This window comes from Salmo salar, chromosome ssa22 (genome assembly GCF_905237065.1).
Source record: "Salmo salar chromosome ssa22, Ssal_v3.1, whole genome shotgun sequence".
NCBI lineage: Eukaryota > Metazoa > Chordata > Actinopteri > Salmoniformes > Salmonidae > Salmo > Salmo salar.
In genome coordinates this window covers 25,709,166-25,725,440 of record NC_059463.1, presented here as the reverse complement: position 1 = coordinate 25,725,440, position 16,275 = coordinate 25,709,166, and the positions used below count along the sequence as shown (strand labels likewise).

The 16,275-nt window shown below is 53.6% G+C and overlaps 1 protein-coding gene across 2 annotated transcripts in view; it reads left to right on the top strand.

Moving 5' to 3' along the window:
• Positions 1-14,897, top strand: part of tfeb (transcription factor EB) — a 136,523-nt gene extending 121,626 nt beyond the window's left edge. For both annotated transcript variants that reach the window (XM_014166987.2, XM_014166986.2), the window contains exons 10-12: positions 3,223-3,298; positions 11,395-11,542; positions 11,707-14,897. In XM_014166987.2, the coding sequence (XP_014022462.1) occupies positions 3,223-3,298; positions 11,395-11,542; positions 11,707-12,246 (764 nt within the window). In that variant the 3' untranslated portion in view covers positions 12,247-14,897. The remainder of the gene's footprint in view (positions 1-3,222; positions 3,299-11,394; positions 11,543-11,706) is intronic.
• The last annotated feature ends 1,378 nt before the right edge of the window (positions 14,898-16,275 follow it).

The window sequence follows — 16,275 nt, the reverse complement described above, 5'->3', positions numbered from 1 at the left end:
CGTAGCTTGCTCGGTCTGAGTGCTGCGACCATGAAAAAAGTAGGCCCATAATGAAGCCTGGCCCTAAATTGCAGGTGCTTTTGGGTGACAGCGGGAGAACCGTTAGGATTAGAAGCACAAAAACGTTCCTGAGGTCCTCCCGATCTGTGCAAGCCTAACCTTGACCGTGTGGCATTAACCCTTAATAGTTAAAAGAAGGTGTTTACATCAAACAGTTTGCAATGACTTCTCTCCCCATAGGAATACATTGCCTGCTCCCCTAAATTCAACCTGAAGCCTATGTGGGTTATGAATGCCTTATGAACCTGTCTTCGATGACAATCCATCAGGCCACTATGAAGTCTACCTGTGTCGATTCTAAGCTTCCTGGAGCAACCGGAAGTGGTTAAAATCACCCTAAAAGTGTTTTGCCATACCCAACCTGCAGTTTGTGTGAAATAGTGAATTCAACCCTGTGTAAATCAGTCAGTTCTTAACGTAAAGACTTAAAACTCAAGATTCTGTAAAAGCCAACCCCAATGAGGATATGTTTACTTTCAGCTTCCTGTGCCAACCGGAAGTCCCTTACATTGGGGTCATAGTGGCTGTTTCGAAGGGTTAAAAAGGTCAGATCTTTCCAAAACTTCATACGCGTGATTAGGCAACCCTCATGAACTGTAAATCAATAATTTATCCCATCAGATTTCCAAGAAAAGCTCACACACACACACACACACACAGCAAGGACGAAGTGACAGTGTGAGGCTTAGAGACATACAGAGCCTACAATAGTTACCTTTGTTAGAACTATCAAAGAACCGTCAGACTTAGAGCTCTGAAACTTTAGAAACCTGTTCTAGAGCTCAAGTCGATAGTGCACGGTGAGTTATGTGGCTCTAGAAGGTTGTCAGACCGAGAAACAGCCTCGTACATTTGCAATAACTTCAATACATTTTGATCGTCACAAAAATGACGACATTTAGAAAAGTCCCAGAGTCGCAAGACTAGGTGCATTAAAACCGCCTCGGCCCATGGAGACGGACCCTAAAGTCTGTCCGATAGCTCATTCAAGGACCCCGTAGCAATGCCCGGAAAATGTGGATTTTCAGCACCAATTAAGGTCTCTGCTCGGGCTCCAAATGACCTATCGAGCCGAAACTTGGGTTTCGGGGTAGCCTCAGCTAGGCCTATACATAATGTCAGAACTGGACCCGCAGCTAGAACGTATCTACGTGTTTTATGTTTTTATTAAGGTTTTAAACAGAAGGCGCTGTAAATTTTGGGCATTCTGAAATCGACAGCAACGAGCGATGGAGAGGAACCAGAATCACTGCCCGGCCATCATCGGGCTAGTCAATTTTGCATTTCTGCAGTATTTTTTAGCATGTCAAATTCGTGATGCTAAATGCCCATTGAAACATATTGCAAATGGACAGTACATTTGCAATAAGATTCAACAGTGAAAAAACATCACCAAATGGACATGATGAAATCAACACAACGAGCGATGGAGAGGAACCACTATCACTGCCCGGCCATCCCGAGTTCATCGGGCCAGTCAATTTTGCATTTCTGCAGTATTTTTCAGCATGTCACATTCGTGATGCTAAATGCCCATTGAAACATATTGCAAATGGACAGCTGTGCGCCTGGTGATTGGAATGCGTTACCAGGAGCACATTTTTAAAATGGTTTTTAATGTCTTTAGGGGGGTGCAAGGGGTCTACAATTGGGGAGGGAGCACTCCCCACCCGTGCCCATCCAATAGAACTATCAAAGCCCCTTGTCATTTTGGACGTTTTTTAAAAAATGGTTAAAAAAACAACAGAGTCTCACTTCTCCCTCATCATACATGACAGATAGACCATCTAGGTTGATTCATGGCTTAACATCGGGCTATATATCATTTGGGACGTATAAATGCCATTTGGACATGGTTCACTGACTTTTGGGTTTGGAAACCGACTTCCTATGATCGTATATAGCAAATGGACATAACACTTTTTGGCACTTTCAATACTTTCATATTGCATTTGGACATTTCTTATGGCATTTGGCAACAAAAAAAGTGACTGACTTCGACTTTTGACTTCCTATGATATGATATTGCAAATAGACAAAACATCCTGATTTGGCACATTCAATACTTTCATATTGCATTTGGAATTTCTTTATGGCATTTGGCAATGGTTCACAGAATTTTGACTTGGACTTTTGACTTCCTATGAAATCATATTGCAAATGGACAAAACATATGCCTTATGGACAAGTAAAATAAAATACAAATTATGACAATAAAATATGACAGAAGTATGTTCATACAGTTCTTATACATGTGTAATTGACAAAAAAAATCGGAAGAATTTCAAAAAACGGTCCAGAAGCTGTTTTTTAAGGGGTGATAAAATTTTGAAAAAAATTCAAAAACTTACTCTTGGGTCTTGATTTGTGTTACATTTGCAATAAGAACATTTACGGTGGAGCGTGCTCGCCATCTTTTGGATTTTTACTGTGTGACACTTGGCATTTGCAATATGGCATTTGCAATCAGTTTTGAATGAAACCTCGTCCATTTGAGTGGTATTGTACATCGTGTATATGTTTCGTACGGTGCCAGTAAGATCCCATTAATTTTTGTCCATTTCAGGGGGGTGTTCCCTTACTAATTTGAAGGAGTGTCTGATCCTCTGATTCCTGGCCTTTTTCTGAAAAATCAAATTTTTTAAAAGTTGATATTAATTGCCCAGTTGATGCTGTATTCCCAAAGAATGTTAAGTTGTTCCTGTAGAATTGGCTCTATTGGTGACAGTAGGACAAGGTCATCTGTATAGAGCTGGAATCTGACTTCCTCATCTGTCTCTCTCTTTGTCTGTCTCTCTCTCTGTGTCTGTCTCTAACCTCCAAGCTTCTCTCTGTCGCTCTGTCTCTAACCTCCAAGCTTCTCTCTCTCTAACCTCCAAGCTTCTCTCTGTCTCTAACCTCCAAGCTTCTCTCTGTCTCTAACCTCCAAGCTGACAACCACTCATCTACACTATGTCTTTATTAGGGCTCTGCTGCAAAGTCAGCAATAACAGCCAGAGTGTTTAGTCACGTCAGTGTGTGTGTGTGCGTGCCTTTGTGTTCATGTTATTGGGTTGTTGAAGGTGGACTGCCTCGCATGAAATTCCAAATGCCATTGTTGCAACAAGTTTTCCCATGTTCTCTTCACCTCCTTTCATCGTTCCCTCTTTTCCTGTGGTTTAGTTGAGAGGAGGAGGAGGTTCAACATCAACGACCGCATTAAAGAGCTGGGCGGCATGATCCCCAAAACCAACGACCTGTAAGTCACCTCACTTCACCGTGTTAATATTTGTTGTTCTATGTGTTGGTCTCTCTCTCTCGGTGTTGGTCTCTCTCTCTCTCGGTGTTGGTCTCTCTCTCTCTCGGTGTCGGTCTCTCTCTCTCTCGGTGTCGGTCTCTCTCTCTCTCGGTGTCGGTCTCTCTCTCTCTCGGTGTCGGTCTCTCTCTCTCTCGGTGTCGGTCTCTCTCTCGGTGTCGGTCTCTCTCTCTCTCGGTGTCGGTCTCTCTCTCTCTCGGTGTCGGTCTCTCTCTCTCTCGGTCTCTCTCTCTCTCTCTCGGTGTCGGTCTCTCTCTCTCGCGGTCGGTCTCGGTCTCTCTCTCGCGGTCGGTCTCGGTCTCTCTCTCTCGCTGTCGGTCTCTCTCTCTCGCTGTCGGTCTCGGTCTCTCTCTCGCGGTCGGTCTCTCTCTCTCGCGGTCGGTCTCTCTCTCTCGCGGTCGGTCTCTCTCTCTCGCGGTCGGTCTCTCTCTCTCGCGGTCGGTCTCTCTCTCTCGCGGTCGGTCTCTCTCTCTCGCGGTCGGTCTCTCTCTATCGCGGTCGGTCTCTCTCTATCGCGGTCGGTCTCTCTCTCTCCCGGTCGGTGTCGGTCTCTCTCTCTCGCGGTCGGTGTCGGTCTCTCTCTCGCGGTCGGTGTCGGTCTCTCGCGCGGTCGGTCTTTCTCGGTCAGTGTCGGTCTCTCGCGGTCGGTGTCGGTCTCTCTCTCTCTCTCGGTGTCGGTCTCTCTCTCTCTCTCTCGGTGTCGGTCTCTCTCTCTCTCTCTCGGTGTCGGTCTCTCTCTTTCTCGGTGTCGGTCTCTCTCTCGCGCGGTCGGTCTCTCTCGCGCGGTCTCTCTCTCGCGCGGTCTCTCTCTCTCGCGCGGTCTCTCTCTCTCGCACGGTCTCTCTCCCTCGCGCGCGCGGTCGGTCTCTCTCTCTCTCGGTCGGTCTCTCTCTCTCTGTCGCACGGTCGGTCTCTCTCTCTCTCTCTCCTCTCTCCTCTCCTCTCTTCTCTTCTCTCTCTCTCTCTCTCTCGCGCGCGGTCGGTCTCTCTCTCGGTCGGTCTCTCTCTCTCGCGCGCGGTCGGTCTCTCTCTCGCTTTCTCTCTCGCGCGGTCGGTCTCTCTCTCTCGGTGTCGGTCTCTCTCTCGGTGTCGCTCTCTCTCGCGCGGTCGGTCTTTCTCTCTCGGTCGGTGTCGGTCTCTCTCTCGCGGTCGGTGTCGGTCTCTCTCTCGCGGTCGGTGTCGGTCTCTCGCGGTCGGTGTCGGTCTCTCTCGCGGTCGGTGTCGGTCTCTCTCGCGGTCGGTGTCGGTCTCGCTCGCGCGGTCGGTCTCTCTCTCTCGCGCGGTCTCTCTCTCGCGCGGTCTCTCTCTCGCGCGGTCTCTCTCTCTCGCGCGGTCTCTCTCTCTCGCGGTCGGTCTCTCTCTCTCGCGGTCGGTCTCTCTCTCTCGCGGTCGGTCTCTCTCTCTCGCGGTCGGTCTCTCTCTCTCGCGGTCGGTCTCTCTCTATCGCGGTCGGTCTCTCTCTCTCCCGGTCGGTGTCGGTCTCTCTCTCTCGCGGTCGGTGTCGGTCTCTCTCTCTCGCGGTCGGTGTCGGTCTCTCGCGCGGTCGGTCTTTCTCGGTCAGTGTCGGTCTCTCGCGGTCGGTGTCGGTCTCTCTCTCTCGGTGTCGGTCTCTCTCTCTCTCTCGGTGTCGGTCTCTCTCTCTCTCTCGGTGTCGGTCTCTCTCTCTCTCGGTGTCGGTCTCTCTCTCGCGCGGTCTCTCTCTCACGCGGTCTCTCTCTCTCGCGCGGTCTCTCTCTCTCTCGCGCGGTCTCTCTCTCTCTCGCACGTTCTCTCTCCCTCGCGCGCGCGCGCGGTCTGTCTCTCTCTCTCGGTCGGTCTCTCTCTCTCTGTCGCACGGTCGGTCTCTCTCTCCTCTCTCCTCTCCTCTCCTCTCTTCTCTCTCTCTCTCTCGCGCGCGCGGTCGGTCTCTCTCTCTGTCGGTCTCTCTCTCTCGCGCGCGCGGTCGGTCTCTCTCTCGCTTTCTCTCTCGCGCGGTCGGTCTCTCTCTCTCGGTGTCGGTCTCTCTCTCGGTGTCGCTCTCTCTCGCGCGGTCGGTCTCTCTCTCTCTCTCGGTCGGTGTCGGTCTCTCTCTCGCGGTCGGTGTCGGTCTCTCTCTCGCGGTCGGTGTCGGTCTCTCTCGCGGTCGGTGTCGGTCTCGCTCACGCGGTCGATCTCTCTCTCTCTCGCGCGGTCTCTCTCTCTCTCGCGGTCTCTCTCTCTCTCGCGCGGTCTCTTACTCTCTCGCGCGGTCGGTCTCTCTCTCGCGCGGTCGGTCTCTCTCTCGCGCGGTCGGTCTCTCTCTCGCGCGGTCGGTCTCTCTCTCGCGCGCACGGTCGGTCTCTCTCTCGCGCGCACGGTCGGTCTCTCTCTCGCGCGGTCGGTCTCTCTCTCTCTCGCGCGGTCGGTCTCTCTCTATCTCGCGCGGTCGGTCTCTCTCTATCTCGCGCGGTCGGTCTCTCTCTATCTCGCGCGGTCGGTCTCTCTCTCTCGCGCGGTCGGTCTCTCTCTCTCGCGCGGTCGGTCTCTCTCTCTCGCGCGGTCGGTCTCTCTCTCCCTCTCGCGCGGTCGGTCTCTATCTCTCGCGCGGTCGGTCGGTCTCTATCTCTCGCGGTCGGTCTCTCTCTCTCTCTCGCGCGGTCGGTCTCTCTCTCTCGCGCGGTCGGTCTCTCTCGCGCGGTCGGTCTCTCTCTCTCTCGCGGTCGGTCTCTCTCTCTCGCGGTCGGTCTCTCTCTCTCGCGCGGTCGGTCTCTCTCTCGCTTGCGCGGTCGGTCTCTCTCTCTCGCGCGGTCGGTCTCTCTCTCGCTTGCGCGGTCGGTCTCTCTCTCTCTCGCGGGCGGTCGGTCTCTCTCTCGCTGGTCGGTCTCTCTCTCGCGCGGTCGGTCTCTCTCTCTCTCGCGCGGTCGGTCTCTCTCTCGGTCGGTCTCTCTCTCTCGCCGCGGTCGGTCTCTCTCTCTCTCGCGCGGTCGGTCTCTCTCTCTCTCGCGCGGTCGGTCTCTCTCTCGCGCGGTCGGTCGCTCTCTCTCGCGCGGTCGGTCTCTCTCTCTTGCGCGCGGTCGGTCTCTCTCGCGTGCGGTCGGTCTCTCTCTCTCGCGCGCGGTCGGTCTCTCTCTCTCTCGCGCGGTCTCTCTCTCTCTCTTGCGCGCGGTCGGTCTCTCTCTCTCTCGCGTGCGGTCAGTCTCTCTCCTCTCTCTCTCTCGCGCGCGGTCGGTCTCTCTCTCTCGCGGTCGGTACCTCTCTCTCGCGGTCGGTGTCGGTCTCCCTCTCTCTCTCACGGTCGGTGTCGGTCTCCCTCTCTCTCTCGCGGTCGGTGTCGGTCTCCCTCTCTCTCTCGCGGTCGGTGTCGGTCTCCCTCTCTCTCTCGCGGTCGGTGTCGGTCTCCCTCTCTCTCTCGCGGTCGGTGTCGGTCTCTCTCGCGGTCGGTGTCGGTCTCTCTCGCGGTCGGTGTCGGTCTCTCTCGCGGTCGGTGTCGGTCTCTCTCGCGGTCGGTGTCGGTCTCTCTCTCTCTCGGTGTCGGTCTCTCTCGGTCGGTGTCGGTCTCCCTCTCTCTCTCTCGGTCGGTGTCGGTCTCTCTCTCTCTCGGTCGGTGTCGGTCTCTCTCTCTCTCTCTCGGTCGGTGTCGGTCTCTCTCTCTCTCTCTCGGTCGGTGTCGGTCTCTCTCTCTCTCGGTCGGTGTCGGTCTCTCTCTCGCGGTCGGTGTCGGTCTCTCTCTCGCGGTCGGTCTCTCTCTCTCTCTCGCGGTCGGTCTCTCTCTCGCGGTCGGTCTCTCTCTCTCGCGGGCGGTCTCTCTCTCTCGCGGTCAGTGTCGGTCTCTCTCTCGGTGTCGGTCTCTCTCTCGGTGTCGGTCTCTCTCTCTCACGGTCGGTGTCGGTCTCTCTCTCTCGCGGTCGGTGTCGGTCTCTCTCTCTCGCGGTCGGTGTCGGTCTCTCTCTCGCGGTCGGTGTCGGTCTCTCTCTCGCGGTCGGTGTCGGTCTCTCTCTCGCTGTCGGTCTCTCGCTCGCAGTCGGTGTCGGTCTCTCTCTCGCGGTCGGTCTCTCTCTCTCTCTCGCGATCGGTCTCGCTCTCGCGGTCGGTCTCTCTCTCGCTCTCGCGGTCGGTCTCTCTCTCGCTCTCGCGGTCGGACTCTCTCTCGCGGTCTCTCACTCTCTCTCTCGCGGTCTCTCACTCTCTCTCTCTCTCTCTCTCGCGGTCGGTCTCTCTCTCTCTCTCGCGGTCGGTCTCTCTCGCTCTCTCTCGCGGTCGGTCTCTTTCTCTCGCGGTCGGTGTCGGTCTTTCTCGGTCAGTGTCGGTCTCTCGCGGTCGGTGTCGGTCTCTCTCTCTCGGTGTCGGTCTCTCTCGGTGTCGGTCTCTCTCTCGGTGTCGGTCTCTCTATCTCGCGGTCGGTGTCGGTCTCTCTCTCTCGCGGTCGGTGTCGGTCTCTCTCTCGCAGTCGGTGTCGGTCTCTCTCTCGCGGTCGGTCTCGGTCTCTCTCTCGCGGTCGGTGTCGGTCCCTCTCTCGCGGTCGGTGTCGGTCCCTCTCTCGCGGTCGGTGTCGGTCTCTCTCTCGCGGTCGGTGTCGGTCTCTCTCTCGCGGTCGGTGTCGGTCTCTCTCTCGCGGTCGGTGTCAGTGTCTCTCTCGCGGTCGGTGTCGGTCTCGCGGTCGGTGTCGGTCTCGCGGTCGGTGTCGGTCTCTCTCTCGCGGTCGGCGTCGGTCTCTCTCTCGCGGTCGGCGTCGGTCTCTCTCTCTCTCGCGCGCGGTCGGTCTCTCTCTCTCTCTCTCGCTGGTCGGTCTCTCTCTCTCTCTCTCTCTCGCTGGTCGGTCTCTCTCTCTCTCTCTCTCTCTGCGGTCGGTCTCTCTCTCTCTCTCGCGGTCGGTCTCTCTCTCTCTCTCGCGGTCGGTCTCTCTCGCTGGTCGGTCTTTCTCTCTCTCGCGCGGTCGGTCTCTCTCTCTCGCTGGTCGGTCTCTCTCTCTCGCTGGTCGGTCTCTCTCTCGCGGTCGGTCTCTCTCTCTCTCGCGCGCGGTCGGTCTCTCTCGTGCGCGGTCGGTCTCTCTCGCGCGCGGTCGGTCTCTCTTGCGCGCTGTCGGTCTCTCTCGCGCGGTCGGTGTCGGTCTCTCTCTCGCGGTCGGTGTCGGTCTCTCTCTCGCGGTCGGTGTCGGTCTCTCTCTCTCGGTCGGTCTCTCTCTCTCGCTGGTCGGTCTCTCTCTCTATCGCGGTCGGTCTCTCTCTCTCGCGGTCGGTCTCTCTCGTGCGCTGGTCGGTCTCTCTCGGGTCGGTCTCTCTCTCTCGCGCGTTGTCGGTCTCTCTCGCGCGGTCGGTGTCGGTCTCTCTCTCGCGGTCGGTGTCGGTCTCTCTCTCGCGGTCGGTGTCGGTCTCTCTCTCGCGCGCGGTCGGTCTCTCTCTCTCTCGCGCGGTCGGTCTCTCTCTCTCTCTCGCGCGTGGTCGGTCTCTCTCTCTCTATCGCGGTCGGTCTCTCTCTCTCTCGCGGTCGGTCTCTCTCGCGCGGTCGGTCTCTCTAGGTCGGTCTCTCTCTCTCTCTCGCGCGGTCGGTCTCTCTCTCTCTCGCGGTCGGTCTCTCTCTCTCGCTCGCGCGCGGTCGGTCTCTCTCTCTCTCGCGCGTGGTCGGTCTCTCTCTCTCTCTCTCGCGCGGTCGGTCTCTCTCTCTCGCGCGCGGTCGGTCTCTCTCTCTCTCGCGCGGTCGGTCTCTCTCTCTCTCGCGCACGCGGTTGGTCTCTCTCACTCTCTCTCTCGCGGTCGGTCTCTCTCTCGCGCGGTCGGTCTCTCTCTCTCGCGGTCGGTCTCTCTCTCTCGCGTGGTCGGTCTCTCTCGCGCGCGGTCGGTCTCTCTCGCGATCGCGGTCGGTCTCTCTCTCGTGAGCGGTCGGTCTCTCTCGCGAGCGCTGGTCGGTCTCTCTCTCTCGCGCTGGTCGGTCTCTCTCTCGCGCGGTCGGTCTCTCTCGCGAGCGCGGTCGGTCTATCTCTCTCGCGAGCTGGTCGGTCTCTCTCTCTCTCTCTCGCGCCTTGGTCGGTCTCTCTCTCTCTCTCTCTCTCGCGGTCGGTCTCTCTCTCTCGCTCGCGTGGTCGGTCTCTCTCTCTCGCGTGGTCGGTCTCTCTCTCTCTCTCGCTGTCGGTCTCTCTCTCTCGCGCGGTCGGTCTCTCTCTCTCTCGCAGTCGGTCTCTCTCTCTCTCGCGGTTGGTCTCTCTCACTCTCTCTCTCTCGCTGGTCGGTCTCTCTCTCTCGCGCGGTCGGTCTCTCTCGCTGCGGTCGGTCTCTCTCTCTCGCGCGCGGTCGGTCTCTCTCTCTCGCGCGCGGTCGGTCTCTCTCTCTCGCGGTCGGTCTCTCTCGCGACGCGGTCGGTCTCTCTCGCGAGCGCGGTCGGTCTCTCTCGCGAGCGCGGTCGGTCTCTCTCGCGAGCGCGGTCGGTCTCTCTCTCTCTCTCGCGGTCGGTCTCTCTCGCTCGCTGTGGTCGGTCTCTCTCTCTCGCGTGGTCGGTCTCTCTCTCTCTCGCGCTGGTCGGTCTCTCTCTCTCTCGCGGTCGGTCTCTCTCTCTCTCGCGGTTGGTCTCTCTCACTCTCTCTCTCTCTCGCGGTCGGTCTCTCTCTCTCGCGCGCGGTCGGTCTCTCTCTCTCGCGCGCGGTCGGTCTCTCTCTCTCGCGAGCCGCGGTCGGTCTCTCTCGCGAGCTGGTCGGTCTCTCTCTCTCGCGAGCTGGTCGGTCTCTCTCGCGAGCGCGGTCGGTCTCTCTCTCTCGCGGTCGGTCTCTCTCGCGAGCGCTGGTCGGTCTCTCTCGCGAGCGCGGTCGGTCTCTCTCGCGAGCGCGGTCGGTCTCTCTCGCGAGCGCGGTCGGTCTCTCGCGAGCGCGGTCGGTCTCTCTCTCTCGCGAGCGCGGTCGGTCTCTCTCGCGAGCGCGGTCGGACTCTCTCGCGAGCGCGGTCGGTCTCTCTCTCTCGCGAGCGCGGTCGGTCTCTCTCTCTCGCGAGCGCGGTCGGTCTCTCTCTCTCGCGCGGTCGGTCTCTCTCTCTCTCTCGCGGTCGGTCTCTCTCTCTCTCGGTCGGTGTCGGTCTCTCTCGCGGTCGGTGTCGGTCTCTCTCGCGGTCGGTGTCGGTCTCTCTCGCGGTCGGTGTCGGTCTCTCTCGCGTGGTCGGTCTCTCTCGCGCGGTCGGTCTCTCTCGGTCGGTCGCTCTCGCGGTCGGTGTCGGTCTCTCTCTCGCGGTCGGTGTCGGTCTCTCTCGCGGTCGGTGTCGGTCTCTCTCTCTCGCGGTCGGTGTCGGTCTCTCTCTCGGTCGGTCTCTCTCTCTCGGTCGGTGTCGGTCTCTCTCTCGCGCGGTCGGTGTCGGTCTCTCTCTCGCGCGGTCGGTGTCGGTCTCTCTCTCGCACGGTCGGTGTCGGTCTCTCTCTCGGTCGGTGTCGGTCTCTCTCTCTCTCGGTCGGTGTCGGTCTCTCTCTCTCTCGGTCGGTGTCGGCCTCTCTCTCGCGCGGTCGGTGTCGGTCTCTCTCGCGCGGTCGGTGTCGGTCTCTCTCTCGCTGGTCGGTGTCGGTCTCTCTCTCGCGCGGTCGGTGTCGGTCTCTCTCTCGCGCGGTCGGTGTCGGTCTCTCTCTCTCTCTCGCGCGGTCGGTGTCTCTCTCTCTCTCTCTCTCTCTCGCGGTCGGTGTCTCTCTCTCTCTCGCGGTCGGTCTCTCTCGCGGTCGGTCTCTCTCTCGCAGTCGGTCTCTCTCTCTCTCTCTCTCTCTCGGTCGGTGTCGGTCTCTCTCTCTCTCTCTCTCTCGGTCGGTGTCGGTCTCTCTCTCTCGGTCGGTGTCGGTCTCGGTCTCTCTCTCTCGGTCGGTGTCGGTCTCTCTCTCTCTCTCGGTCGGTGTCAGTCTCTCTCTTGGTTCTATGTATATGTGTTAGCAGAAGATGTATTCTTATGTGTCCTGCTTCTTGTTTGGTGAACTGAACTATACTCATGAGAAAGAAATGTGATCCTTCTAACCGTATGAGAAAAAGACATTGAAAAGACATATTTTTGGTGGCGAAGACATTGAAAAGATGTATTTTCAACATCTAGTGCTCACTGGGAAAGGTGTTCTTCTGTAATGTTCTATAGGGACGTGCGCTGGAATAAGGGCACTATTCTGAGGGCATCCGTAGAGTACATCAAGCGTATGCAGAAGGACATGCAGAGGACCAGAGAGGTAGAGAACAACTTCAAGAGGATGGAGATGGCCAACAAACAGCTGTGGCTGCGCATCGAGGTAACACACACACACAACATTCATTCATGCATCACACGCATACACACATTGAGGTAGAGAGCATGTACAGTATGAGCTCTAGAATGCCATGCCATGCAGTCATCTGTATTTAATCATCTCCCCCTCTCTTTACCCTCTCTTCTTCCTCCTCTCTGTGTCTGTAGGAGTTGGAGATGCAGGCTCGTCTGCACGGCCTCCCCAGCTCCTCTCCCTCTGGGATGGGTTCTGGGGAGCTGATGGGTTCCTACGTCAAACAGGAGACCAGCCCTGAGGAGAAGCTCCAGCAGCAGCAGCAGGCCCAGCACCAAGCTCATGCCCAGGGCCAACAACACCTACACCACCCCCAGTCCCACCACATCCAGCCCCAGCAGGGCCAGCCCAGACAGCTGCCTCCTCTCCCCCCTCACCTCCAGCCCCAACTTCCCCTCCAGTACCCAGCTGTGGGCAGCTCTCAGCCCTTTGACTTTGCCCAGTCGCTGAACTTGTGTGACGGGGTGCCTGGCTACCCGGAGGGCTTGTCAGGGCTAGGGGAGCTCGGCCTCCTGGGCACCCAGGGAAGGAGAGGCGACCTGGGCTTCCTGATGATGGACGAGCCTCTGTCTCCTCTGGGTGGAGACCCTCTGCTCTCTGCCATGTCCCCTGAGGCCTCGGTTGACTCCAGCCGCAGATCCAGCTTCAGCATAGAGGACACAGATATACTGTAGAGGGAGTGTACACACACAGACACACACACACACACACACACACACACACACACACACACACACACACACACACACACACAGACACAGACACAGACACAGGCACATATGGTACGTACAGAACACCCACTGGATATACACCCCCGAGAGCACTGATATACTGTGATATATGCTTTTGCTCTGTTCAACAACCCTGCTACATATGCACTCCAAACGCCCTCACATACACTGTAAGCACTCGCATAGACACTGTACACACACTGAGACACACTTAAACACACACACTCAAAATTCTCATGGATGCACACCTTTAACACTCACATAGATACACATTCAACAGCAATGTGAGAAACCAAATCCATGTTTCGGATTGAAATAGTTGTTCCCTACCACTGTAAATATCAGAGCACCTCTAAATGATACACAATCTAGTACACACGCGAACACACAACAAGCACAGACAGCTTCTTGTTCACTCTAACACAGAGGGGCCCCTGTTATTTGAAGGGAAATAAGTGAGGTACTGCCAACGGTTTAACACACACACACACACACACACACACACCCTTCCTCTGTAAAACACACTGCCATGACCTCTATGGTACTGCCATCTCCTGTGTGACCTTTGACCTTTAGCCTTTAGGGTACTGCCAAGTCTACTCCATGTCCTCTGACCCCTGTGTGGATGTTGAGGAGAGATGGATTGGCCCTGCATTGTGAGATAGTGTAGCGATTGAAGAAGTTATGTAGCTCCACAGTGTAAGTAATGCCACAAGGTTCTATGTAGCGACTCAGGATCTTCTGTAGCCCAGTCCTTAACCTGCCAACGTGCCTTGTGTTAGCCACCTGAAGCCCCACTCTATCTGGGTTAGATGGAGAGTGAAGGAGTGGGTTGTGTTAGCCACCTGAAGCCCCACTCTATCTGGGTTAGCTGGAGAGTGTGGAGAGCGAAGGAGTGGGTTGTGTTTTAGTATATTGTAGTGCAGGGTTCCCCAACTGGCGGCCTGCGCTACAAATTTTGCCCACGGGTGATTATTTGGCCTCGCAAGTTTTCTGAGACACTTTTTAAAAAATTATTGTTTACATAAAAGACTGTTAAACGCCAGAAAATCAGCTCCAAGTGATTTTAGGGTTAGTAAAATAAATGTATTCCCACGCATAAAAGTATTCCCAAGCATAATAGAGAGATGTGATCGTATACAAATGTAAGCAAGGTTTGAAATTATTATGTTTTCATATCTGTTTGGGCTTCTTGCAGTCAATTAGCAGTCTACAAATTCTGTGTAATTATGTTCTGGCCCCCTGACCATCCGCTCAAGAAAATATCGCCCCGCGGCTGAATCTAGTTGATGATCCCTGTTGTACTGTGTAGTTAGGAGAGAGAGGAGCAGTCAAATATATTGGTCTGTAGTGTCGTATTCCGCACTGTAAAAACACAGCACCAGCCTAAACACACACACACACACACACACACACACACACACACACACACACACACACACACACACACAGCAGTGTGCCATGAGGCTGTGTTCAAATCAACACTTTGAGCGAGACTTCAGTACCTCACCCGGTTTGTGCTTGTAGAACTGACAGCTTTGGGTCAGCCAGATAAAACTACACACACTCACCAGGTACAAACCAAACCAACCCTGTAGAAACCAAACTACGGCCGTACAATACATGAATAAACTAACAGGTAACAAATGAATTTGGATGAGGGACTAGGGGTAACACTTTGATTTGATATGGCTTATGATCAGTACAGAAAAAAAGGAAGAAATATGATGATTATTTGTTTGTATTCTTGATTATAGTTGGTTTTATTTTATCTCCCAAAGCACTGGAACCTATATTTTATTGACTTTGTACATGAAGGAATTTATGAAATTAGTTTTATTTCATATGTTTTATGCCACTAAGCCACTTAAATGTATTGTATTTGTATTTGTCCTTTTTTATTTTATTCCAAAAGTACCTTTTTCCTCTAACAGCCATTTAAATATGAAAGTATTTAAGCCACTAGTGTGAAAGTGTACGACCAGTGGGGAGACATTCTATACTTTTCTTTGTGTGAAGAACTCTTCAAATTTCACCAGGCTGAGAACAACATGTACAATTATATTATGCCATTTTTATATTGATTGGGATTGGTTTATCTTTTTTCACCTATAGAAATTGGAAACAGAGACTGTTGAGAGGTGATTTATTTGATTTTATTCTGTTTTAATTGCGCTTTTTGTGAATGTGAAGATGGCCTGTAGTACTGGTCCCCAGCCAAACCCAAATACCACAAGAGAAGAGTATTTTCCTTCATGGTCTTTGATTTCCTTGGCGACGACTACCTTCTAATGGTACTCAGAAATACCATCAAGGAGATCCGTTGGCATAACCTTGAACAGACCTGACTTTCTCTCTCTCTGTCTGCCAGAGTTTGCCTTTATCCTGCTCCAATGTTAGTAATCAATTGTTTTATTCTAGTTTTTATTGTCCAACTGGCACGCCAAAGAGCTTGTCTGCAGATAATGTAGCGTGTTGTCCCCTCTTTGACTGTCCCCCTCCCCCCATGTCACTGTATGGGACTGACTCTGGCTGACTGGGCAGGGGAAACTGGCATTCTGGTTTTGCTTTGGATATAAAATGTTTTACCAAAATCTCGGAGTATTTTTTTAGTGTTTGAGATGATTTTATTTTACTTATTTAAACAGGGAAATCCCATTGACACCAAAAGCCTTATTTACAAGGGATCCCTGCATGTACACAATTATACGAATTCTCAATATTTACAATTGCAACGCAATATAAATATACAATATTTACAACCCAATTTTAGAAAATTAACTTACAAAACACTAACATATTCCTTAGTAAAAAGGTCATCAACCAGCCATCTGAACTGTCCTAGATGCACCAAAACATCCAAGTAAGGTGCAAAAAAACTAAATACAGGTCTACTTAAGGCATCTCCAGAGTTAGCCATCTCTGACACTGGGTCTAGTAGCTCGTATGTCTGTAGGTTAACAAGGAAGTAAGGTTTGTGCAAGAGGGCTTTATAAACAGAACTAGTGCAATCCATCCAATGGACACCAGCAAAGCAAAAAAGGCTGATTTGTAATTCTGAAAGAGCCTTGTCAACAGAAGCGGCAGAAGAATACAAAACATTATCGTCCACATAAAATGGGTGGTTAAAATTTCTTACAGACAAATCAATATTGTTTATATAGCTAGTAAAAAATACTGGGCCTGAAATCAACCCTTGGGGGCACCTTTAGTAATATCAAGGAAACGTTAACACCATCCGAAGAGACATGTTGTGTCCTGATGCATGCAGATGAAGAGTTATGAGGGTGTGTGCTTGTATCAGTGTCTCGGGACAACTTAATCATTCTGTCATTTTATTTGTCACATGCTTCCTAAAAAATAAGTGTAGACCAACTGAAATGCTTACTTACAGGCCCTTCCCAACCATGCAGAGAGAAAAAGGAAAACGCTAGAAAAAAACAACAAGGAGCAAATACACAATTCATAACGGTAACTTGGCTATATACACAGGATACCAGTACCGAGTCCATGTGCAGGTACAATGTAATTGGTCATTGAAATAGCCAAATCCACTCATTTGAAGGGGTGTCCACATACCGTCTGTATATATAGTGTATGTACATATAGGTAGGGGTAAAGTGACTAGGCAACAGGAGAAAATAATAAACCATATCAGCAGCGTATGTCATGAGTCAAAAGAGTTAGTCTGGGTAGCTATTTGGTTAACTCTTTAGCATATTATGGCTTCAGGGTAGAAGCTGTTCAGGGTCCTGTTGGTTCTAGACTTGCTGCATCGTTACCACTGGCCCTTCGGTAGCAGAGAGAACATATGACTTTGGTGGCTGGAGTCTTTGACCATTTTTGGGGCCTTCCTCTGACACCGCCTGGTATAGAGGTCCTGGATAGCAGGGAGCTTGGCCCCAGTGATGTACTGGGCCGTACACACTACCGTCTAGCGCCTTGTGGACGGATGCCAAGCAGTTGCCATAC